Source organism: Trichomycterus rosablanca, chromosome 12 (assembly GCF_030014385.1).
Source record: "Trichomycterus rosablanca isolate fTriRos1 chromosome 12, fTriRos1.hap1, whole genome shotgun sequence".
Classification (NCBI taxonomy): domain Eukaryota; kingdom Metazoa; phylum Chordata; class Actinopteri; order Siluriformes; family Trichomycteridae; genus Trichomycterus; species Trichomycterus rosablanca.
In genome coordinates, this window is record NC_085999.1 from 5,058,119 (window position 1) to 5,084,500 (window position 26,382).

General features: G+C 40.5%; 1 protein-coding gene and 1 long non-coding RNA gene across 2 annotated transcripts in view; both read right to left on the reverse strand.

Moving 5' to 3' along the window:
• Nucleotides 1–908: 908 nt before the first annotated feature.
• On the reverse strand, nt 909–1,762 carry LOC134324588 (uncharacterized). Its single transcript, XR_010014192.1, has 2 exons — nt 1,594–1,762; nt 909–1,307 (listed from the first exon to the last, which is right to left on the reverse strand). It is a non-coding gene; the product is annotated as an uncharacterized LOC134324588 (long non-coding RNA).
• An 8,008-nt stretch (nt 1,763–9,770) lies between these two features.
• Nucleotides 9,771–26,382, reverse strand: part of fam117bb (family with sequence similarity 117 member Bb) — a 68,689-nt gene continuing 52,077 nt past the window's right edge. The window contains 5 exon segments of the mRNA XM_063006342.1: nt 9,771–10,810; nt 10,813–10,904; nt 11,077–11,200; nt 13,725–13,956; nt 14,817–14,960. Coding sequence (XP_062862412.1) covers nt 10,665–10,810; nt 10,813–10,904; nt 11,077–11,200; nt 13,725–13,956; nt 14,817–14,960 — 738 coding nt within the window. The 3' untranslated portion in view covers nt 9,771–10,664.

A 26,382-nucleotide genomic window follows, 5' to 3' on the forward strand; every position in this document is an offset into this window, starting at 1 on the left:
TGACAATGACATGCTGGTGGTGTGTTAGTGTGTGTTGTGCTGGTATGAGTGGATCAGACACAGCAGTGCTGCTGGAGTTTTTAAACACCGTGTCCACTCACTGTCCACTCTATTAAACACTCCTACCTTGTTGGTCCACCTTGTAGGCATAAAGTCAGAGACGATCACTCATCTATTGCTGCTGTTTCAATTGGTCATCTTCTAGACCTTCATCAGTGGTCACAGGACGCTGCCCATGAGGCGCTGTTGGCTGGATGTTATTGGTTGGTGGACGATTCTCAGTCCAGCAGTGACAGTGAGGTGTTTAAAAACTGCAGCAGCGCTGCTGTGTCTGATCCACTCATACCACAACACACACTAACACACCAGCACCATGTCCGTGTCACTGCAGTGCTGAGAATCATCCACCACCTAAATAATACCTGCTCTGTGGGGGTCCTGGGAGAGTCATTGAAGAACAGCATGAAAAGGGGCTAACAAAGCATGTAGAGAAACAGATGGACTACAGTCAGTAATTGTAGAACTACAAAGTGCTTCTATATTGAGTGTGTAAAACAGTTTTTGCTGTTTCTTACGTTTTGTGAATCTGGCAGTTGTTTAACATTCATTTCACAATGAATAGACCACTTGAATGGCGTTAAAAAGACTTGAAATAAAATCTTTTTACATTTAACTTCAAATGGACGTTTTTTTTTTCTCTTTTGTAACATGATACAAGGTTTTGAACTGAACAGCATATATATTTGATACCCCATTGCTGCCAGCTTGACACTGATAAATTCTGTAATGACTAATTCTTGATAACCTGCTGTAATAAACATAAGAATAAAAAAATCAAAGTTCCTCCTCGCATTTACAACAAATATGTTTTTGGAGAAAGACATGTTAATACTGTAACATCAAATTAATCAATTGACAGGAAATTTATTATGGTCTGACATATAACATTTGATAATGAATAAAAGATAACTCATTCATATATTGGTGAACAAAACTTTTTACACTTAATCAAAAGATTGAGGGTAAATTGCTAATATATCCAGTCAGATATGTTTAGTTTGTTTTATGTTGTATTAGGATTTTAACATCATGTTTTACACTTTGGTTACATTCATGACAGAAATGGTAGTTACTCATTACACAAAATTCATCAGTTCAAGTTTTAATATCAAACAATTTTGTATCTCCAATTCACCTCACTTGCACGTCTATGGACTGTGGGAGGAAACAGGAGCTGCCGGAGGAAACCCACGCAGATACAGGGAGAACATGCAAACCTCACACAGAAAGAACCCGGACCACTCCACCTGGGAATTGAACACACATACATATATATATTTATTGTTGTTTGAACATCATTAATACATGGGATTTGACACTATCTTAAAGCTTGCCTAACCTGGCACTGTGCAAGCAGAATATGCATAAAAATGAAATTGTAATGGTATGCTTCAAAGCTAACTAAAACATGAATCTTAATACTGGTCTGTCAAGCTAGATGTAGTGTTTGTCTAGTCTAGCAAAACAACCACTAACCAGTTTACAACTACCCTACTTGCATGGTTCTAAGGAAATGTTTGCTAACGTACTTACCTTCATATTTGTCAATGTCGCTGGAGTTGTACATTTAAAATCCTTTTTCCCGCTTGTTAGAAGAAGCAGTACAAACCATGCGTCGGTCGGTCTAAATCGTTCACTGTCAGACGAGGTTAATCTTGAAGACAACAAGTGTAAAAGACAGCCATGCCTAACGTTATCTGCTTGTTGACGACCGGCAAATGAATACCGGAAGTTGATCTGCCAGTATACGAGAACCCGGAAGACAGTCGTGCATAGAGCCTATTACTTTGTGGAAACATGGGTCTATGCACAGAACCCTGAAGTTTTTAAGTGGTGGCGATGACCAGAGATCTAAGTTATTATGTATATTTTACTCATTATGACATATCTTTGCTTAACAAGTATAAATGGTTGTAGATGTGGGAGAATTTGTCTTTACAGTGATTGATTGTGATTGCTAAACCTTCTGTATTCACACACAGTGTTTATTTTTTGGGCAGGAAACCTGTCTCAGCATTCCAGTAGTGAAAACAGGAAAAGTCCGGTGTAAGCACTGGACCTGGAGATGTTGAATTCTGTGTTAAACCAACCGATCCTTTGTCAGGTCTAAACTAACACTGCAGTGTCTGAGCTTTGCCTGTGAACAAATGCATCCACACACTGGGCAGAGAGTAACAGTGAATCTGTAATCTATTTTTCAATTGATAAAGTGCTATTAACTCTTAATGTTCCTTACATGATTTAGCATTAAATGCATAAAAAATAAAAATCCTAAGGCTTTTTAATAAGGCAAAAATTATATAGCATTTCATACCAAACTATAATTGAGGAACAATCCTCCCAACTTAACTTATTAAGATTATTAAAAAATATACAAAGATATATACCGATCAGCCATAACATTAAAACCACCTCCTTGTTTCTACACTCACTGTCCATTTTATCAGCTCCACTTACCATGTAGAAGCACTTTGTAGTTCTACAATTACTGACTGTAGTCCATCTGTTTCTCTGCATGCTTTGTTAGCCCCCTTTCACCCTGTTCTTCAATGGTCAGGACCCCCACAGGACCACCACAGAGCAGGTATTATTTAGGTGGTGGATGCTGGAGTTTTTAAATACCGTGTCCACTCACTGTCCACTCTTTTAGACACTGCTACCTGGTTGGTCCACCTTGTAGATGTAAAGTCAGAGACGATCGCTCATCTATTGCTGCTGTTTGAGTCGGTCATCTTCTAGACCTTCATCAGTGGTCACAGGATGCTGCCCACAGGGCGCTGTTGGCTGGATATTTTTGGTTAGTGGACTATTCCAGCAGTGACAGTGAGGTGTTTAAAAACTCCAGCAGCGCTGCTGTGACTTATCCACTCATACCAGCACAACACACACTAACACACCACCACCATGTCAGTGTCACTGCAGTGCTGAGAATCATCCACCACCTAAATAATACCTGCTCTGTGATGGTCCTGTAGGGGTCCTGACCATGGAAGAACAGGGTGAAAGCAGGCTAAAAAAAAGTATGTAAAGAAACAGATGGACTACGGTCAGTAATTGTAGAACTACAAAGTGCTTCTATATGGTAAGTGGAGCTGATAAAATGGACAGTGAGTGTAGAAACAAGGAGGTGGTTTTAATGTTATGGTTTATCAGTGTATGTGTGCATTAGTAATAGCATTAATCACAGTTTTTGTTTCTTCTTGCTGAATTCAAGTGTAGAGTTCATTCTACAGAATCTGAAGAAGGTTCCTTATATTAATTTGAAGTGATTAATGCTGATGACACATTCTCACCTAAAAACACTTGTAAACTAAATTAATTATACAAATAAGACATATACTATATATGTGTTGCGCACTGTATAACGCCTTATAATGTACATTATTAGTTAACTGTAATTGCTGGAGCAGCTTGTTTGTTTACATTCATCATTCATTTTGAATTAGACTTTATTTCCACTATCCACTAATGGCCAGGGTATGTGTGGGAAGGTGGATGCACGAGGGTAGGAAGTCACTGGGAAAAATGCCGGTGTTTTAACAAGGCTACTGAACTGTTCACCGTGTGAACATTTTTGTCCTTACATTCACAAAAGGACTGACAAAACGGGGGTAGCTGGACAGCAGGGTGTGAGCTATAAATGTGCATGACTGCATCATTTCAATCACACTGTACCCAAATGCTTTAAACAAATTTAAACTCAGGGACAGCGTGGTGAAGCACGCTGCAAAAACTACAACATCCATGAATTACTGTTGTGTACCCACTGCTTTTATTCATATGAACCCTGGAACTACAGATAATCAGAATAAAATAGCTGACTTAGCATTCTGAACCATGACACTTCATTCAATGTGTCTGGGCGTACGTACAGTAAACAAAGGATAAAACATCCACCATTCTCTTTTCTTTCTTTTTCTTTCTTTTTCTAAGTGACTTTAGTCCTATCGCATGTCACTGTCTCATCTGCTCATGGAGGTGGAAAGGGTAGCATTTTTGAGGCAGTGGTAGCTTAGCAGTTATGGTACTGGTTTAGTAATCAGAAGATTACCAGTTTAAGCCTGACCACTGCCACTGTTGGACCCCTGAGCAAGGACCTTAACTCTTAATTGCTTGAAATGTATTCGCTTGTAATTGTGAGTCCCTTTGGATAAAAAAGCGTCTGCTAATAAGGTGTGCAAATAAGGTGAAGTGTTTGTAAACGTAACCCATTATGACGCAGTTCATTGTTTATTCTGTACTGCAACTATTGTGTCTGCAACGTTTAAGTTAAAAATTGACTTCTTTTATACCATTGTTGTTATGTACAGAGCGTGTTGTAAAATCTTTTGTGGCACCCTGACCAGGGATGATTTGTGCATCCATTAACTTTTCAAACAGCTTTTACAACCAAATGTACTGACAGAGACATCTAAGGGTGTTTCCTTAAGTCCATCTGAGAAGAGCTTGGGCCTTGAGAACTCGGTGGTGTTTTTGCATATAATTGAAGTTTCAAATTGGTTGCATTACTTTGATGAAGTAGTATACTGTGTTCAATGCCAATGGTTTTCTGAAACACTCCTAATCCCATGTGGCTATATTTATCACAGGAGCATCACAGGTTCTTGTGTAGTGCTGTTTGAAGGCTTGAAGATGGCTTTTTACTTAAATGTTACATGTTTACATTTACATTCAAGCGTTTAACAAAGGCTTTTTGTCCAAAACTGCTTACAGGTTGAGACAGGATGCAATTCAAGCAACTGGGTTAGAAGGGCCTGTAATGAACTGGCTCAATGGCAGCTTAGCATCGGTGGGACTGGAAGCTTTGACGAACAGATCAGTCAGATCAGTAAAACTTTCTGGCCAGCTAGTTAATTTAACTACACTGACCCTACATACTGTTTACAAAACTACTGTTCACGTAGCCAGTTTATATCTCAGTCATGCACTTACTAAAATGTATCAGCAGTATTAACGACCATCTTGACACTGGAACCCCTTTAAGTAAGGTTGTACAGTATGTTCACAGCAATTAGAATTGTATTTATTATTTTGTTTTTAAAATGTTTTAAGGCACAATGAATTATTTAGACATGTATTTAGCTACATTAGCTTTGTAGCTTCCTAGAAAACTAAAGAAACAAACTCCAGAAAACAAATAGATCATTATCTGGATACACAGATTATTGTTTTCCAATAGCCAGTAATGACTTTTTAAAATAATTACATACATATTTGTAATTACTAGGGTTTTGGTGTGTGTTTTTGGTTCTTTTGTGTCAGCCATTTTGGGAAAATCCTCCATTTTGATAAAACTGTCACAGGTGGAGTAAATGTTTACTATTTATTAGGATTTTAAGATCATGTTTTACACTTTGGTTACATTCATGACAGGAACGGTAGTTACTGGTTACACAAGATTCATCAGTTCACAAGGTTATATTAAACACAGTCATGGACAATTTAGTGTCTCCAATTCACCTCACTTGCACGTCTTTGGAGTGTGGGAGGAAACCGGAGCTCCTGGAGGAAACCCACACAGACACGGGAAGAACATGCAAACTCCACACAGAAAGGACAGTGCTACCCACCAAGCCACCGTGCCACCCCCAGATGTTAACTAAACACACTTTAGTGATAAAATCATGAACCATTAAAGATCAACTTTTCATTAAAACACTGTGATTTTACACGCACTGTAGATTTGTGCAAGTTGGTGGATTTAATAGTACTGCTCCACATAATAAGAATTTTCTTCCATATAAAAGAAAGAAATTTGATTATTTATAGAATGATCCAATGTTATTCTGTTATTTAAATTAAGAATGAACATTACAACATTAGAGAAGTAAATAATGGAGATGTTTGATTTAATCTATAAAACAAATAGTGACTTCCAATGTACTAACATCTGTGACAACTTGCTTTTGGCTGTTTTTAATATTTATTTTATTATTTATTATGATTTTAACATCATGTTTCACACTTTGGTTACATTAATGACAGAAACGGTAATTACTCATTACACAAGATGTATCAGTTCACAAGTCTAATGTCAAACACAGTCCTGGGCAATTTTGTATCTCCAGTTCACCTCACTTGCATGTTTTTGAACTGTGGGAGGAAACCGGAGCTCTAAATAAAAAATTCTTACAGTAGTCCTGATGACGTTAATTTGTGGTGCCTGGATCTTTCATTATTAAATAGTTTTGAAACATTTAAACAATATCACATGTACATTTTAATTTGCTATATACACTAAAGTAATATGAAAGTAAGTGATTGAACACTTGTTTTTAAGATTATATATGGTCTAGAGTGACACAGTAGCTCAGTGGGTAGCACTGTCGCCTCACAGCAAGAAGGTCCTGGGTTCGATCCCCAGGTGGGGCGGTCCGGGTCCTTTCTGTGTGGAGTTTGCATGTTCTCCCCGTGTCTGCGTGGGTTTACTCTGGGTGCTCCGGTTCCCTCCCACAGTTCAAAGACATGCAAGTGAGGTGAACTGGATTGTCCAAGACTGTGTTCGATATAAACTTGTGAACTGATGAATCTTGTGTAATGAGTAACTACCGTTCCTGTCATGAATGTAACCAAAGTGTAAAACATGATGTTAAAATCCTTATAATATATATATATATATATATGGTATGTCAAAACTTTATAATGTAAATGGTTTACATGAAATTAACTGGTTCAGTGTCACATGTATTCAGCTCCTAATGTGTTCTCACAGCTCCAATTTCCAGATGGTCTCCAGGTTTTAGCAGGATTTGCTGTTTCTCCACTAGGTGGCATGTACGAGCCCTTATTGAAAGCATGCAGCAAGTTTTGTTTGTCTTTACAAACCTCAGAGGACAATAATATTTTCATTCTGGAGATCTGTGGTCACAGCGGGGGATGAACTACATCTGTAACCATGTTTGGGGTGAAAGGGTTCTCTTCGACATTCCTGCATTTACTTTGGACGATGATATTAGCACTTCTGTCATGCGTTTATGCTCCAAGTTTTCAGCTAATAACAAAAAGAGTGATGTCAACTCCACCCAGCTGGGAAAGAAAATAAGTACCACCTCTCAGATCTGGAGCAACTGCGCCTTTATTTTTTTAGTTACATACAGCCATAAAAAACGGAGAGTACGTGAACTGTATGGAAATAAAATGAAAAGACAAATGCATCTTACACAGAGAAAAAGATCTGAGGCCTACACAACAACGCTGAAGCTTCATGTGAACAGCCCTACATGTGCAACATCAAGATGACTCTCTAAATGATGCTTCTAAACTGATCATTTTGTCTAGTATCGCACTTTTTTCTTTAAATATAAATGTGACCCAACCTGCGTCTCACTAAAACTCAGTGTCTTTAAAACTAACAAGCACTAAACATAAATGAAGGCCACCATTATTATCAAATGTATTCATTAAACTGGCCCTAGTACTATCTACTTAAATATAGGTACAAATAGTATGCAGATACGTTGTTTATTTACCAACCAGGGAAATGCTGGGGTAATTTTGTACTAGATGGGAAGAGCTTATTGTTTGTACATTCCTGAGTACAGACCTACGGTTGGTAACTCTTCATGCTGATGCCACTGACATTCAAGAGCTTGGATCAGTAAGAAATGAAAAACAAATATGAAAAGCTATGAGCCACACAGGGTAAACAGATCTGCAAAACTGGCCAAAAGTGCGATGATTTTTTTCAAGTTTATTATTATTTTTTAATATATATAAAGTACAGAGTAATACCTTAACAATAATAACCAAAAAATGGAACCCTAGCAGAACACTTCCCCATTAAAGAAAAGAGAAAAGAATGATGGGCTTTAACCGAAGGTCCAAACCCAGACCGGCTCACTGAACAGAGTGAGTGAGGGTCAGAAACCAAGCCACATAAGCAGGCACTCTACGGCTTTGGTCTTTATATAACTTAACACAGGTTCGAGCCTGAATATTACTTTAATTGATCCAGTAAACTGTTTATTTTTTTTTTTTTGTTTGTTTTTTTTTTGCATTCTGCGTTCTTCTCTAATCAGTTTTCTATCTCATTATTTCCTCCTGGATAGAAAAGCAGCCATTTCTTTGGACAGGGTTCTAGAAAAATCGCAGGAGCCTGTTATTAACTTTCAACCAACAGTCAGTTATTAAAACAGGAATGCTTTAACAGGAACAAACACACCAATAAAAAATAAGACTGCAGTGAACATTTGGAAAGCACTGTGACACTTGGGGGGAAAGATTTGATTTTGTAACAATATAATCAGTAACACCGGACAGAAACAGATGGAAATAAAGAATCTACTGTGTGTGTGTGTGTGCTGAGACAGAAATATTACTTATTAATAAAGGTAGTGCTGCTACCTTACTAAAGGAAATCCTTGACAGTGCTGCACTTTTCATTGTTCTTTATGAAGCAGCTCAAATATAAATGCACATTTTCTGAACACAGAGTAAAGAGGAATGGCCGAATCTGGGTAAAGATAAAGCTTTAAAAAACACCTGCATCACTTGGAAATGGAACAGGACAAAAGATGTTTTAGTGTCCATATTAAGCAGGGGGAGAGCTCAACTCCTAAAAATCAATGCAGTAGCTTGGACGTATAGGTGCATGGTTTATGTGCGCTAAGGAGGTTTGAAAATGTAAATTCGGTAAATTCACAGGACTTTTGTGGCATCAACCAAAAACAAACTGATCAATAAACAAGAATGCATAAACACTATGCATACATAAAACCTTTAACAAAGATGACTGCATGTTCCTCGACTACCCAACAGACACTGCATGACTACTACACTGCAGGTGGTTAGCAGAGAAACCAGCATTTTATTTTTATGTATTTCCATGCTTGTTTTACCAACTTAAGCAGCATGTTTTAGGTGTGATTGTAACCACTCATTAATATATGAAATATATGACACATTACTACACCACCATTTCAAACTGTTGTTAATAATGCAGTTATGCCACTGATAGCGGTAAGATGGCGCAGCGGTAAAATATACTAGCACACCAGAGCTGGGATTTCGAATACATCATATCGAATCTCAGCTCTGCCATCCGGCTGGGCTGGGCGGCTATATAAACAACGTTTGGCTGTTGTTCATCCAGGGAGGGAGCCGGATAGGGACTTTTTCATTACAGTGATCAGCTCAGATCAAGATGATGATCAGATCAATTTCTTAATGATGCCAAAGTCCCTTGTGAATGCTGCCCAAGTAAACGGTCCACTATCTTTAAAATTACATTGTCTTTACTTTGAACAGTATTTGTAGTGGGGTGGATCCTAAGTGTGTTTTATTGCGACTACATTCCTCTTTCTTTTACATTTACATTTGTGACATTTAGCAGATGCTTTATGCAAAGCAACTTACAATGATGATTGAACACAATTTAAGGGTTACGGGCCTTGCCTGGGGACCCAACAGCGGCTACTTGGCAGTGGTGGGTTTAAACCAGCAACCTTCTCATTGCGAGACCAGTACCTTAACCACTGAGCTACCACTGTCATTAGTCCTAGACTAATTTCTGGTGAATTATAGGAACCTCTATTTAAATTCCAGCTAGAATTAAATGTTTTAAATTCAGACTTTTCTCTCTGTGTCACAGTGCTTCCATTCAACAGTCCCGGGCTAATCAATCAGTGAGAGAAGAAGAGGAAGAAGAAAAAACAACAACAAAAACACAGGCCATCATATAACAAATCATCAGGCCTTCAGCATTACACCTCTCAATCACTCGTACACTCATTTATTATCGGTCACTCCTCCCTGACGTGTGCAGCATTTGGACCCCAATGCATTTCAAATGCGGTTAATGGCCAAGCAAACGTAAGTGTCCGGATTGTAGAGCTTTTCACCTGCTCGTCCTTATAGCTGAATCAGACAGCATCACACACTGAGCACTAAACACTCAAGCCGTGTGCTTATCCTCTCCATTCTCACCGGTCAGTGAGACAGCAGGTACAGCCAGTGAACGTCAACCAGTCTGAACATCAAGTCTCTTCTGCAGTCCTGCTTCTGCTGCTCAGTGTAGTAAAAAACTCAAAAAAAAACTCATTCACTAAAGACAGAGGCTTTCATCGACCCTGTTTCAACATACCAGGTCTCTCGGTCCTGTCCGATAATCCAAAATATTCAGATATCATTGGTATTCAATGATGCACTAACTAAGGCAAATCGAGTTCTCTAACAGAGATACACTGCAAGCTATTAGAAAATGGTACATTTTCTCACTCACTCACTCGGGACTCAGATTAGGAAGAGAGACGTAAAGAATAAGCTCTTCGTACGAGTCCTAGCGAAGATATAAAAATATTCATTCACACATTCATTCATCACATCTAACAAATGTAAAGGAACAGTAAAAATAGATCTATGCGTATCACAAATCCTCACAAAAGGCATCCTTCAGGTCTACAAATACAGACCTATAAAGCTGCATAGCAAATAGCAATGTCTTCTCTTATCAAATAAAAGCTTGCATTACCAAAATAAAGTACTACTTTTATTTTTCTCCTTTTGTAGGCTTGACTACGTTTGCGGTTTCCAGCGTGCTGTGCTCATTCGCGGTGCCATGGGTAGGACTGCCAGGAGGCTTGATTGATTGTGTGACTGATTGCATATCATGCTCTTTGTGTCCTCTTTGTGTAGCTGGCACAGAAGTAACAGGAGGAGAAGAAGGAAGAACAGGAAGAGGAAGACTGCTGTGCCAGGGCGTGGTATCTGTGTTCAGCCTCGGAGGTCACCAAGCCGTGTGGTTTAAGGACGCGACCAGACAAAAGGCAGAGCCGCTGTTGGGGATGAAGTTGACCTTGTTTCTGTCTGGGCACAGGAACTGTGGGATCTCATGGAAAGGTTTGGCCCTGAGCAGAACGCACAGAGAGAACAGAGGATCAGAATTTATTGAACATCACATCAAAACACTAAGTCAAAACTCCCATCGCTTCAAGGTCCAACACGTGCTGAGAGAACCGAAACAAGTGTGGGGGGAAAAAAAGTGAGATGATAAATAGAAAAAGGAATGAGAGTACTGACTGTGTTTCCTCCGTGAAGACCTTGACTCGCTCGCAGCCCTCAGGAGGCTCACGTTTAAACATGTAGCTGTTGTTGGGTTTGGGAGAGGAGGCGTACTTGGGCAGAGGTGAACTGGTAGTAAAATCTGTATAATAATAATAAACATTACTGTTAGTTTTCCTGTGCATGACCGCTTAGCTTTCAAAAAAAAGAAAAACACAGCTTTGTCAGTGTGTGAATGTCATTTTTACATTTACATTTTTGGCATTTAGCGGACGCTTTTATCCAAAGATCAGTAATGCTGAGTAGTACTTTACTACTGTCATGTGAATAAAAATAATATAATAAAATTAAATAACACTAATTAGTAGGGATGTTTTTTTGTTCCCGATCCCGATCATTAATTTTGATCCCGATCCGATACCGAGTCTCAAACCGATACTTGTATTTTCTAAATCTTCTCTAGATAAGAACTAGATAATACTGTTTACACGGTGCACACTTCAAGTACATTACAGTTATTCAAATGAATCCAATGTATATGTTTAACAACTGAATTGCTCTGCAGTGCTGTAGGAAAAGAATTGGCTGAATCCAAGCTATTGCTTAATGTTCTTTTATTTTTACAAAATAAAAGTAAACAAACTTAGTGCAGCATTGTAGTAGTAAAACTAGAACACTCAAAATGAAGTGAAGGTTCTTTCTGAGGAAAATCAGCATCTCTGCCGTGTTAGCGAACAGCCGGTTCCTCTTCTCATCACATAATAATAAACTCGCTGTATTCGGCTGAGTGTTTATTTTTTAGGTGCCGTATCAAACTGGTAGTAATTGTAGATCGTTTGGTAAAATGATATCTGGTTTGTTTCTTATGAGCCACCGAACTTGTATGCGTGTTGTAACTGTAACAGACTTTTCTGTGGTTGTATTGTGACAATGGTTTGATGGACGTTTCTACGCGAAGTGAGTGTGTTTTGACCCTTTGGGGCTTCCATAGTGCATGGAATAGCGTGCTTGGCTAACGCGATGACTCTAGCTGTCCGCTATTCGGTACCGTAACAGAAGAAGTTAATAAAGTGTTCTGCTCCCGACAATTTGTGAATATACTGTGTATTTATTTCTTTATTAAGCAAGTGCATCACTACCACGCTCAGTTACATAACTAAGCCAATCAGAGTGCTTGATACTGAGAGCTCCTGAAGTTTTCATACTCGGATTAAAAGTTATTGTTTTGTAAACCGGAGTGATCCTTGACTCACACACCATATAAACAGTAAAATTCTACAGTAATGAACGCAGCTCTGCTACTACCGCCTCGTGAAATGCTCGCATTGCAGACATTACACTTCACTGTTGGACTTGTTTCACTTTCCAATTTAAAGTATTTCCACACAGCGGACATGCTGTTGTAAAACAAAGGATCGGGATTAGGATCGGCCTTAGTAAAGCCGATACCGATCAGTTAAAAAATTATACTAATTAGTCACTATAATTATTTTCACTCACATGTGTGTTACTTGTGTTGCTTCTTCTTTTTCGTGTTGCCCTATGTACGGAGAGACACACCCTGATCCGCACTCTTCTCCCGCCTCTGTGCAGGCGCCATCAATCAGCCAGCAGAGGTCGCAGTGCATCAGTTACGAGGAGTCCCTATCTGGCCTAATACCCCACCCCTATATGAACAACAAGCCAATCTTTCATGTGGCCTTTATTTGTGTTACTTGACTCGAAATACATATCTGGTTCTGAAATAAAGATTAATTATTGAAGCCAATTTGTGTATGTTTAGTGTAAACACAGTCATGTGCAGTAGTTCGGAGTTTCATGTTTTAATTCACAAACAAATAAGTTAAAATCTCCACACGTCTGCACAATTCTATCCTATTTTTGCATTTCCCTTTTTCCCTCTCAATAAAGTCATGTCTGTTTTCCTGATTCTAACTTCCTCCGCATCACATACTCGACCAGCCAGCATAGACCGCAACTGAAGCAGGAATAAGAAAAACATTCGACCCCTTAAGATCCTCAGGTACAGCCAATATGCCTGTCTGGATGCCAGGCCAGGTTGCACAACTGAGATTCAAACTCAAAAGACCGCTGCGCCACCTGAGCGCCCTTACTTCTGCACATTTTAAGGTAGGTAGGTATGGTTCAATGCCATGTTAGGATCTTAGCAATTTTGCACATTGCACAGAAATTGCACATTTTAGGCACAAATTCTGTTTATCTGCCGAATTTACCAGATTAATAAACATGTGGCATGTGCAAATGTAAAAACCTTTAATATTTTCCCCCATATGTTCAATTCGTCAACTAAATATACATGATTCACTAGGATTTGCAGAAAATTGCCATATTTGTGTTCCCCGTAAAGAAAGTCAACTTATTTTCACTTTAAAAATCAACAAAATTACCAAGGGTGTCCAAAATTTTGCATACAACTGTAACTCTGGAGTGCAGCCCAATTTAAAGTTTAGCCCTAATATAAAAACTAGAACATCAGCACATCACAGGAGATGGAACACTAGTGGCTTTGTGGTTAGGGCTCCAACCTCCAAACAAGCAGATATCTGTGGTAAATAGGAACTTTGTTCTTCTACTTTGGAGTAAATGTTCTACCACAATAGTGCGGACAGTGTGTGAGTTAGTGTGCATGTTAGTGTGTGTGGTACCTTTATCACGACAGTCACTGAGCGGTTCCTCGTTGGGAGAGGGGCTGTCACTGCAGGGTTCACTGGGCACACTTAGGAAGGCGGGTGAGACTGACTGAGACCGGCTGCTGCTGTTACTATTGCTGTTGTTTACTTTGATGCCACAGGGTGTCTGTGTGTCGATGCTCCGGGAGCTGGCACTGCGCTGGCACAGTGGAGGGGGGGCACGGTGGCCATCGGGGGCATCGTGAGGCTGCAGAAATGAAAGTCTTTACAATCTGACGTTTTGTGGTCTAAGAACACTAGAAACATGTAACTATCCAAGTGTGAAGGCAACCTGAGGCCAGAATGTTAAGGTAAAAGAACTGGGTTTAATTTCAGATAAAATATTTCAGAACATTTATGATTGTGTGACAGTTTCAAAAAGAAATGAACAGCTTTTTAACAACTAGCATGTTTTTACTCTAATCTGCGGCCTGTAAACCATCTGTGACCTGCAGCACATTGAAGTGTGGCCCAAACATGAACTAAAAGCCTGTTATTCCTATATATTAATGCATGTGCACAGGCATAGCCGTGAAACAGCTTGGTTCTGGTCACTGTTAGCAACTTACCCGATAAAAAGTCAGTTTATTCATTTATTTATTTAGTTGTTTTATTCTGTGCTAACACCATAGTTTTATTCATGGCAGAAAAGAGTACATAGTTCTCACATCAGTCTATCATTCTTTCCAAGTGATGTTCTTATGTTGTTCTTCAAATACACTCTTTTAGGTTGATCTGCATTTTCAAATAAATGACTTGGTGCTGCTACACAAACCACATAGTACGTACTAAACCAGTTTCCACCTCCCCGATTGTATTACCTCTGCTGCTTAAACCACCCCTCCCCTGACCAGAGAGCTGCATGCTATCATGAACACCTTCCAGCGCGTGCAGTTACTGGCTGCTTCTTTTCACCTGCCAGAGGTGGAGTCGCACAGAGACTGAGAGCCGTACTGCGTTTGGAAATATGCTTCATGATGCTTTGTGATTTCCGTCCCTATTATGCAGGCACCTAGACCAGCCAGCAGAGGTCGCATTTGCCGCCACAGTGCGTAACCCAGTACTTACAATAAACTGTTCATCTTTGTCTCCCGAGTCCCGGATGATGATGCGCTCGATCTCCTGGTTGAGACCCTCGACACTGTTGCGGAAGCGTGAGACGGAGGACTTGGAGATGGGGATTGGGATCAGAACGCTCTTTGGAACGGGAGCCTGAAAGACACAAACAAAGCAAAGCTATGATTCTCTGTATGGGCATGTGTTCCGATCCCACATGCTCTGAGGTTGTAGGCAAGCGTGCAAATGAGGCAAGAAACATGGTGAGGTGATAAAATGGTCATTAAGAATGATGATGAGGCGATGAAATGGTCATGTTCTTCATGTACACAAGAAGTAACATAGGTGTACAGGTCTAACCGAACATATCAACTCATCCGCCGGTCTAATCACATCATAACAATGCTATGCTAACAGAGGCATATGGACTAACACACATTTTTATTGACACACAGACTGAAGGCCTCTATTGCACCACTGAATAGTTTTTATTGTAGATCCCAGTGTTATGTAATGCTGTCTTCCTGGTGGATTTCAGATCCTTACCCAGAGCTTCTGCCTATATACACACGTAACACAAACACAGATGTATGACACAAACTTAGCAAAACATGTACGAACAATGTAAACACTTCAACCTGGACCATGTGATCATATCTAAACTGATACAGAGATGGTGGTAAAATAGAAAAGCAGCTTCACCTTTCTTGAGAGAGTACTTCCGGTCATCCTGAGAGCAGATCTGATCTCTACCACCATTCTCTGTGCTTCTACCCCCTCAGCTCGGCACAGTCCTCAGTTCACGCTCTGTGCCAGCGTCCCTGCTCTCTCTCTCTCTCTCTCTCTCTCTCTCTCTCTCTCTCTCTCTCTCTCTCTCTCTCTCACCTCCCTCTCTCAGCTCCCTCCCTCTCTGTCCTGCTTCCATCCATTCAGTTTCTCCTCTCTCACCATTTGCACATTCCACACCCGCTTTCTGTTTCATCCTCCCCCTTCAGCTCTCTCCCTGTTCCAGAAATCACCCACTTCTCTCTCTTCACCTCCCTCTCCTCCCCTCCTCCTTTGCAGTCCTGGGTTGAGGGGGTGAAGGGAACAATGTGGGTGCAGTAGGAGGACGTGACTGAGCTGTGTGGCCCCGTCGGGACAGTCTCTTTAAGCATGGCAGATCAGCCTGCGCCCCGAACCCTCATTAACATCTCTATACATCCAGGCCCTCTTTCAACTCAATACGCCAAACCACACAACCGAGCATGGCATAAACTTTAGCCCTTCGGGACCTGTGGATGATCCATCCAGAGTGTGAGTCAGTCAGTCTAATCTCTCTCTATTGGATCTGCGTGGGGGATAATGCAATACATCTTCTTGTACTGAGAAAATAAGGGAACATTGTTGATTTGATTGTTGATCATTTTAAAATAAGAGTTTTAACAGAGTTACGACAAGCACAAAACTCAAACTAGGGATGCAAATTTAGCCAATTTCAATTTAACTAATAACCAACAAGCTTAAAGTGTCCCATCACAGGATAAACCATGTCACAGTTTCATATCAACAAGTCTGGGGGTTGAGTACTAGTGCACATGAATATTTGTCAAGAGAATGAAATGTTTTATATTTTAAATCTAAATGATGTTAAATTATGCTATATTCATGGCTTGTATGCATCAATAAACATTTTCATTCAGTTCTATAGCTTATACACTGATCAGCCATAACATTAAAACCACCTCCTTGTTTCTACACTCACTGTCCATTTTATCAGCTCCACTTACCATATAGAAGCACTTTGTAGCTCTACAATTACTGACTGTAGTCCATCTGTTTCTCTGCATGCTTTGTTGGCCCCCTTTCATGCTGTTCTTCAATGGTCAGGACTCTCCCAGGACCACCACAGAGCAGGTATTATTTGGATGGTGGGTCATTCTCAGCACTGCAGTGACACTGACATGGTGGTGGTGTGTTAGTGTGTGTTGTGCTGGTAAGAGTGGATCAGACACAGCAGCGCTGCTGGAGTTTTTAAATGATCCAACACCCAAATAATACCTGCTCTGTGGTGGTCCTGTAGGGGGTCCTGACCACTGAAGAACAGGGTAAAAGCAGGTAAAATTGTAGAACTACAAAGTACTTCTATATAATAAGTGGAGCTGATAAAATGGACAGTGAGTGTAGAAACAAGGAGGTGGTTTTAATGTTATGGCTGATCGGTGTATCTGTTAACCCAACAGTCCTAACCATGTTCTCTTGCATTCTTTGTAGTTCGTTACAGCTAATGCTTATTCCAGTGACTTTTTAATAGAGCAATTGAACAAAAACAAAACATTAAAACAAGCAAACTCTAAAAACAACCTCTAAACTCTCAGTGCTGCCTCATGTGAAACATTAATTCTGATATAAACAAGACAACTCATGCTGCAAAGATAACAAATAAACTGCGGCCGTGACGTCAATCACCAAGTCCAATAAATCGTTCATTGTGGGCTCATTTCCCTTCATATGTTCACAATTACTGATGTTCGGTCATAGAGTGTACTAATGAACGTCTAGTTTAAAGCCCAATGATTTAAAACAGCCAAACAGAGCGCGGAAAAACTGGAAATCAGGAATAAAAAGCACGAAGAGTGTCATAATAGCATGAAATATTGGGGCATAACACCAAAAATTCAATCAATTCTGCCAGAGAACAGATAAGAGTAGAGCTGCTGTGTCCTAAATATCCTGCTTTACATTTTAAATCAGAATACTCGGATCTCTAAAAACAACACAGACATTGCGTCTAGCCTCGACCTCTAAGGTCACACTTAAACAATGAGTGATGGTTAAGTGATGCTGTCCTAGCAACTGTTCACTAGGAGACAAATATTTGTTTACAAGTCAATTTTCCTGTGGTTTGCTTTGCTGGGATGTCAAGCACTACCCCTGATCTATGTGGGGGGCTTTAATAGCAAAGACAAAGATCAGACCAAGTGCTGTAGGTCTTTAGGTCATTTCACACTATAAGCAATACTGATACACCAGGCCGGTCAGCAGAAGAGGCACAGGCAGGTCAGTGCTTCACGAGTACTATAGTAAAGAGTATCGGAAACCTGATATCATTTTTCAGCCGCTGCACTCCAGACGGAATGGTGCGGTTACTAATGTGTGAGGTGTGCTGGGTAGAGCGTGTGGGAGTTTCAGCCCCCTGTTTGTATACTGGGAAAGGTCAGAAGCTAAGGGGAGTGAACACACTGGGGTTAATGCCCCTTTTGAACATGGAAATAGCTATTCTGCCTCTGTGGTTCCTGGATTTTGGAACGTTAGAAGGTGCATCCTGGGAATTATGGTTTACAAATGAGCAGCGGGGTAGAAAAGAAAACAAGGTACAAAAAAGCAAATGCTCGTCAGGTTTGGCAACCAGGCATCAGGTCATTGTTTTATAAGCCAGATTTTATTAAACAAGATTTACATTTACATTCTTGACAATTAGCAGACACGTTTGCAATACTGTTACAGTATACACCGATCAGCCATAACATTAAAACCACCTCCTTGTTCCTACACTCACTGTTTATTTTATCGGCTTTACTTACCATACAGAAGCACTTTGTAGTTTTACAATTACTGACTGTAGTACATCTGTTTCTCGGCATGCTTTGTTAGCCCCCTTTCACCCTGTTCTTCAATGGTCAGGACCCCCACAGGACCATCACAGAGTAGATATTATTTGGGTGGTGGATCATTCTCAGCACTGCAGTGACACTGACATGGTGGTGGTGTGTTAGTGTGTGTTGTGCTGGTATGAGTGGATCAGACACAGCAGCACTGCTGGAGTTTTTAAATACCTCAATGTCACTGCTGGACTCAGAATAGTCCAATAACCAAAAATATTCCGCCAACAGCGCCCCGTGGGCTGCATCCTGTGACCACTGATGAAGGTCTAGAAGATGACTAACTCAAACAGCAGCAATAGATGAACAATCGTCTCTGACTTTACATCTACAAGGTGGACCAACTAGGTAGGAGTGTCTAATAGAGTGGACAGTGAGTGGACACGGTATTTAAAAACTCCAGCAGCATTGCTATGTCTGATCCACTCATACCAGCACAACACACACTAACACACCACCACCATGTCAGTGTCACTGCAGTGCTGAGAATGACCCACCACCTAAATAATACCTGCTCTGTGGTGGTCCTGTGGGGGTCCTGACCATTGAAGAACAGAGTAAAAGCAGGCTAAAAAAAAGTATGTAGAGAAACAGATGGACTACAGTCAGTAATTGTAGAACTACAAAGTGCTCCTATATGGTAAATTGAGCTGATAAAATGGACAGTGGGTGTAGAAACAAGGAGGTGGTTTTAATGTTATGGCTGAACAGTGTATATATCTGTGTATTCTGGAGTTTTAAAGTGGTAAATCCACAAGGGCAGATTGTAGAGTCATTTACACAGAGCTGTGAGCTGAACTAGACTTTATTGCCGTTTTGAAAGTCTGGTTTGCTAATCATCATATTTTAAGAAGTGTTTATTCAAGCCTGCTGGTGTAACTGTACATTAAAGCCAAAACAAAAACACATTCACTGTCGTAAGTAGTGCGACTTTGTGGTTCATTATTTTGAGCAAACGGGTTTCATTATGACCTCTCAGTCCACACCGATTTCCTGTTGTCATGTCTGCATGAAGAAACAGTCAGTCCATGCACAAGGAGCCACATCAAATGGCAGGTTTTTCCATTTGACTGAGAAACAGAAACTGGCCTAAATGGGAAACAATAAAACTAACTGGAACATTCACCGTGACAACGCCGAACAGAGACTGCATTAGCAATACAGCATGAGATAACACTTTCGTTAAGGCCTCTCAAAGAGCAGATGTTCCTCAACCACCTTAATTCTCATCAGATCTGTGAGGCACACTAGAACTCAGGAAGACTTGCTCTTGCTCTTAACAGCCACTGTCAGTTTGTTTATTAGGATTTTATTGTCATGTTTTACACTTTGGTTACATTCATGACAGAAACGGTTACTCGTTACACAAGATTCATCAGTTCACAAGGTTATATCAAACACAGTCATGGACAATTTTGTATCTCCAGTTCAACTCACTTGCATGTCTTTGGACTGTGGGAGGAAACCGGAGCACCCGGAGGAAACCCACAAATACACAGGGAGAACATGCAAACTCCACAGAGAAAGGACCCGGACCGCCCCAGCTGGGGATCAAACCCAGGACCTTCTTGCTGTGAGGCGACAGTGCTACCCACTGAGCCACCGTGCCGCCCTCACAGCCACTGACTTACCAGCTTTCAGTAGCCAGAATCTTAGAATCTGCACTGAAACTAAATAAAAATCATTTTAATTTCGACTGGCTGTTGGTAAAATATTTGCACTTTTGTTAAGGGATCCAGTGATTAGCTGGTACAATCTATATTCATGCAGTGTCTGTGCTGTACAGAAATGACACTGGTACACTTTTAAGAAACAAAAATCTTAGACATTAAGGAATACAAAATCATGCTTTTAATGGACAAAGACATCCTCTCTGTTTTGAACTGTTTTCATTTTGACTGCTTAGTCTTGCACATTCTATGACGTGGTACACGTGACCAATTGGCATTGGCGCCTGTTGAAATTTCGGACCCCTTAACAGGTTGAGACCCCCCCCATCCTCAACCACCCCCTGGATAAGTTTTTATTCACAGGGATTCTCTTTTTTATACAGTGCCCTGCCAATCAGCTGCTCGCCCCACCCCAGAGTACCGCTATGTCTGTTTGGCGCCAAATCAGTCACAAGTAACAAGGGTACGAACACTGGAACCATGGGTATGTGTGGGAGGTAAAAAGAATTGGACTGCTGAGCATGCACAATGCAGTACTGAGATCACTGCACCAACAGTGTTAGATCTGACTGAACACTGGTGTAATTTGCTGATGTTTTTGATTTAGTAAAGTTGTATGTTGACCTAAAAGTGCAAAAATGAAACGCAAAGTCGTCTTTATACCTGTTAATATTTTGCAGAATCTTAAAGTTAGGCAGGTAATCAAATAGTTCTCATTATGATGTGGTACATTAATTATGAGCTCATTCTTTAAGACTAGGGATGTAACGATGCACCACAAGACAGTTAAAAATCGGTTTACATGTATAATGAATTGATATTCACTTTAAACAGCAGAGGGCCCTGGCACTATTCACCTCGTCTGGTTGACGTCACTACAGGGTTGCCAGGTTCGGAATTTTCCAGCCAAATTTATTTATGTGAGGATGCTTTCTTTATTTGTATTATTCATTTATTTATTTAATGTGGGATTTATTTCATTTCAGTTTTTTTTACACAATAAACATTATTTGGCAGAGTTTGTACCTACCTCAGAAATAAAAGATCATTCATTATTTAGATAAATAAAAGATAAGCACAAATACAGTATTTTATTTTATTTTTTTTAAGAGAAATAATAAAAGGAAACTGTGTCATAATTTGTCTTCAATTCATTTTGTTTAAAAAAAATCAGGAAAAAAAATCATATCATGAACCCAGTATCGTGAATCGCATCGCATCGTTGGTAGAGTGTATCGTTACATCCCCATTTAAGACAAGACTAATTATCTCACTGTATTATCTATCATCATTTATATATGTTTAAAATGTCCATCAATCAACTAAGATTCTTTTACCTACAGTTAGTGCTAAACAGGTTGATGTATGTTTAAAAACCATATAATAGAGGTGTCGAATACAGGCTTCTCTCAAAAAGTGTAAAGAGTAAACTGATTAAGGCCCAGAATGATACATTTTTAATACATTGAAAAACTAAACACAGCTACTAGGAGGTCTAGGAGGTCCTGATATAAATTAGCAACACATTTCAAAACAGAAAAGCAAATATCAGTGACCCAAAACAAAGTTCAGTAAATTAAATGATGTCTTAAGTTTTTTTAATCCTACTATTGGCAAATAGGCAGCACTGTGGATTGGTGGGTAGCACTGGCGCCTCACAGCAAGAAAGTCCTGGGTTTAATTTGCTGGTAGAGCGTTTTGGGTTTGCATGTTCTCCCCAAGTTTGCATGGGTTTCCTCCTGGAGTTCTGGTTTCCTCCCACAGTTCAAAGACATGCAAGTGAGGTGAACTGGAGATACTAAAGTCCACCTAGGTATGAGTGTGTATGTGTGTGTTTGCTCTGTGATGGACTGGCGACCAGTCCAGGGTGTTTTACAGTGAATCAGACCCACTGTGACACTAAATAGGATAAAGCGATGCTAAAACAGACAATGACTGAATGAACACTAGCAAATAATTATAATAGAAATAACACATTTTACATTTGTAATTGTTACAGAAGAGCATCGTAAGTCCACTGCTATTATGGGGTGTTGAAAAGGGAGAATATTTACAGGTGTGATATGTCTGTAAAAGTTTAGAAACCACTGCTCCAAGCCCATTTCATTAAGTCGCCTTGACAGTGGACAGTGTAACTAACAAAAGACTCGTTTTAGTGGTTTAGGTCTGGTATCCAATCATTTTAGTATAAGGTGACGTTTGTTCTTGACCTTGGCAGGTGACCATTGTTCCATTTATTGTGTTATAAGTGAAGATTTATATTATTATCTATTCTTATTTATATGAGAACAAAAATACACCAGCAGTTGCAGTTAATCAATCAATTAAAGGACTTGGGGCATGATGTTTGAAATAACATTATGGAACTATCTTCAAATTTAAATTAACAAAATTATTATATAAGTTCCTGTGTGTTTATTGTTACTTGGTATATCTTATAACTAACTGTAAACCTTTAAGGAACCGTGGTGTTTTTTCTTTATGTATGGAATAAAAACTGTTGTACTCTTTTGACTTCAGCTCAAGTTCTAAGTGATAAATACTTGTCTTCTTTATGCTCATCCTTGTGAATCTGTTACTGGCAGTAAGTAAATGGCCTTTTCTCAGTGGTTTGTGCTGGTTACTACAGCTAGCCTTTAAACATGGAGGTCAGATAAAAAAATCCCTTTGAACCGTCTCCAGCGTCTGATAGCTGCCATGGATGTATTCACACCCGGCCTCGTTTCCCCGTCTTGGCATTTATAAAAATCAGGAGATTCACGAGGCCATGGCTGTTTACCAGCTCTGAACTGTGGACGGCCTCTGGAACACAAAGGCCTGACGGCACACACATGCATACACACACTTCCTTTCTCTTCCTCTACAGACTACAGACACATTTGTAAGATCGACTACAAAAGCGCCCATGCGTCACCGACAACAGTTTAGCGCAGTTTAAACTCGATACAAATCTGTTCCCTCTGTTGTGGTCTGCTATCTGAATAACATGCTGTAACAAATCACCAGCCATCGAGAACCCACTCCTCCACGTCAAAGCCAGAATCCAAGGAAAACACGTGTGAAACCGCAGGCTGGCCACGGGAGGAGGCACCGACGGAGCGGAATTCATTCCTGGCTCTGAAATCTGATCAAACCCAAGCAGAATAGAGCAGGGTGCTTTATCATTTCCCCTCAGCATGCCAGGAACAGTACAGGCATGGAAAGCGCTCTTCTCCTTTCAGACACTAGTGGCCGCTGTAGAGCTTGAGAATGTTTGTGTGCCCAGAAATATAACGGTGGATGTGAGTGCAGCCCTGCAATGAAAGTACAGAAGTGTGTGTTCCCATTATTTACTCACAAAAAGAGTGACAGACATGCCACACATTTAGATCTATAAGCAATCACTGTGGCTGGAACACCTGAACTCAGTAATTAGGAAGGGTGCACACACACACACACACACACATCAAGATTTACAACACACACCCCCTCACAGCTCAGCCTTGACACTGAATCAGCCCCCCCCTCCTGCTCGAAGGTCCGAACAATCTGGGCTCTGCTGTGATTAAGTCTGGTTATACAGCCGTGCCTGCAGCAGACTCTCACCTGCTTTTCATTAGCCTAATGTGAACCGGAAAGCAGCCTGACACAGGAAAACTGCCCCCCCCCCCCCCCCCCCCCCCCCCCCCCCCTGCCCCAAACAAATAAACCTCACAGAGACAACAAAAATGAGAAAAAAAAACCCCCACAACTTACATGGTAAATCTGTGTGTCCAATGGCAAATAATATACTCACTTAGCATTTTATTAAGTACACCTATCTAATATGTAAGATTTTAATTTGTTGTTATTATTGTTTAGGGCTTAACGCTGAATGTGAAGGAATAAGATTATCTGACCATAAAGGCCCTTGTTAAAGAGCAGCTGTACATTTATTACAGTTCAGTAACACAGCTGGATGGTTATTGACTCATTTGTGAACTATTTAAACCTCTACCCCATACACATCGCCCTGGTCTCACCAACGACATGAAATCCCCCCCCCCCCCCCCCATCTTCCCCAAACCAGGCGTCCTCTTTTTTAAAAACCAAAATATGGTCACCCTATAATATGTATATCCATCAATTATTTTATAACCTCACAACAACCATACACAAAAACTGGGTATTAATCAATCGAAAATGAACCCCTATTGGACCCCACTGACCAGATGATGTTTGGGTGGTGGAGCATTCACAGCACTGCAATGACACAAACATGGTAATGACATGGTAGTGTGTTGCTCTGGTATGAGTGTAGCAGGTGTAGCAGTGTTGTTGGGATGTTTAAATATTGTTTACACGTCCTGGCCTCTTAGTTATGAACACACCTGATACGATCGATTGTAGGTATACAGTCAGAGACTAGATCTGCCTTCTATTTGTTGTGTCGGTGTCTTTTGATAGTGGACACTTCCTGATAACAGGACACTGCAGGCTTGCTATTTCTGGTTGGAACACTTTGCTTCCCCTAGCATTGACACTGAGGTGTTCATTTATTTATTTATTAGGATTTTACCGTCATCTTTTACACGCTTTGGTTACATTCATGACAGGACAGGTAGTTACTGATGCTGGTTCTGTAATGTCAAACACAGTCAAAATGCTGTATCTCCAGTTCACCTCACTTGCACGTCTTTGTACTGTGGGAAACTGGAGCTCCCGAAGGAAACCCACACAGACACGGGGAGAACATGCAAACTCCACACAGAAAAGACGCCGACCACTCCACCTAGGAATCGAACCCAGGACCTTTTTTCTGTAAGACAGTGACAGTGCTACCCACTGAGCCACCGTGCCGCCCCACTGAGGTGTTTGAAAATCCCAACAACATTGCTGCACCTGATAAATTCATACCAGTACAACAAGTGACATTATTTTACACATCGTGCAGTGCCAAGAACGGTCCACCACCCAAAAAGCATCTGGTCATATGTGGGTCCCTTTCTATTGAAAAATAGGGTACAGGGGAGTGTATAGAGCAACAGATGGGTCAGTAACTGTATACCCATGAAGTTATTGTGTATGGTAGGTGTAGCTTATAAAATACTCAAAGAATGAGTGTAGTATTACCTAATAAAGTGCTCAGTGAGTGTATACAATCTGCTGGATGATTTTTAATGTGTTTTCTCATACACAGGCTACACTGTATAAATTCCAGCCTGGGAAAACCAGCCTTGAAAGCCTAAACCAAAAAGATTTAGCTGAGAGCGCTCCCAAAACAACCCAGCATTCCAGTCCTCTCAGCATTAAACAGCGCAGCCTAACAACACACTCGGGTTTAAAGTTGAATGAATCGAGCCGTCCTGCAGACCTATAAGCTTTTTAATCCCGGTGTTTGTGTCTCAGAAGAAAATCTGGGCTACGTACAGTACAGCCGGCTCAATACAGTAGGGCGACAGATGGTGCTTTAGTTCGCCACAGGAACAAAAAAAACAACAACCACACAACGAGCTCGCCTCCCTCTCCTGCACCCGCAGAGAGGGACAGCAGGACGGAGTGTGGCCTTTAATTGACCGGCTGGCAGCTACGGTACAGTATAAGAGCGGGCGTGAGGGGCGTTTGCCACGCTCGGGTCTAATTCATGAGCAAACACAAAACACAGAGGGGGGAATAGGAGAGCGAGCGGAGGACCCGAGTGTGCTCGGAGTAATTTATTCAGCCGTTCTTCTGATGAAGAGAAGCCTTTCACACTGAAGAGCGTTCACGCCTGCACCTGGCCTTGCTAAAGCCCCAACACACACGCTTTCAGACTAAACCACACACTCCTGCCCGATAAGTGCATGTGTGTGTGTGTGTATGTGTGTGTAGCAGCACTCTACACACACACACAACTAATCTTTATTACTACCTCATTACTGGTAATGTTACCTTTTTTATTGTTATTATTTGCAATGTTTATATTATTATTTCATTTTATTTAATTTTTTTATTTAATTTTTTTATTGTTATTTTTATTTTTCTCCGTAACTGAGCTTTGGCAATACGAATGTCCTTATTTGTCATGCCGATAAAGCTTCTTTGAGTTGAGTTGAGTGTGGTGTTGATAACAACATACAGTGGATTAATTAACACAGCTATTATGCATTCTGGCAATTTAGTAAGAACACGTTTAATAAACAATCCAGTCCAGGTTTGGGGAAGAGGCAAAACTCAGTCTAATCTAAGCTCTAGCTTAGCAACAGTGTCAACAAATCCCATAATGCATCATCCATCAAGGTCTTCCACAAGCATTCTCAGGCCTATCTG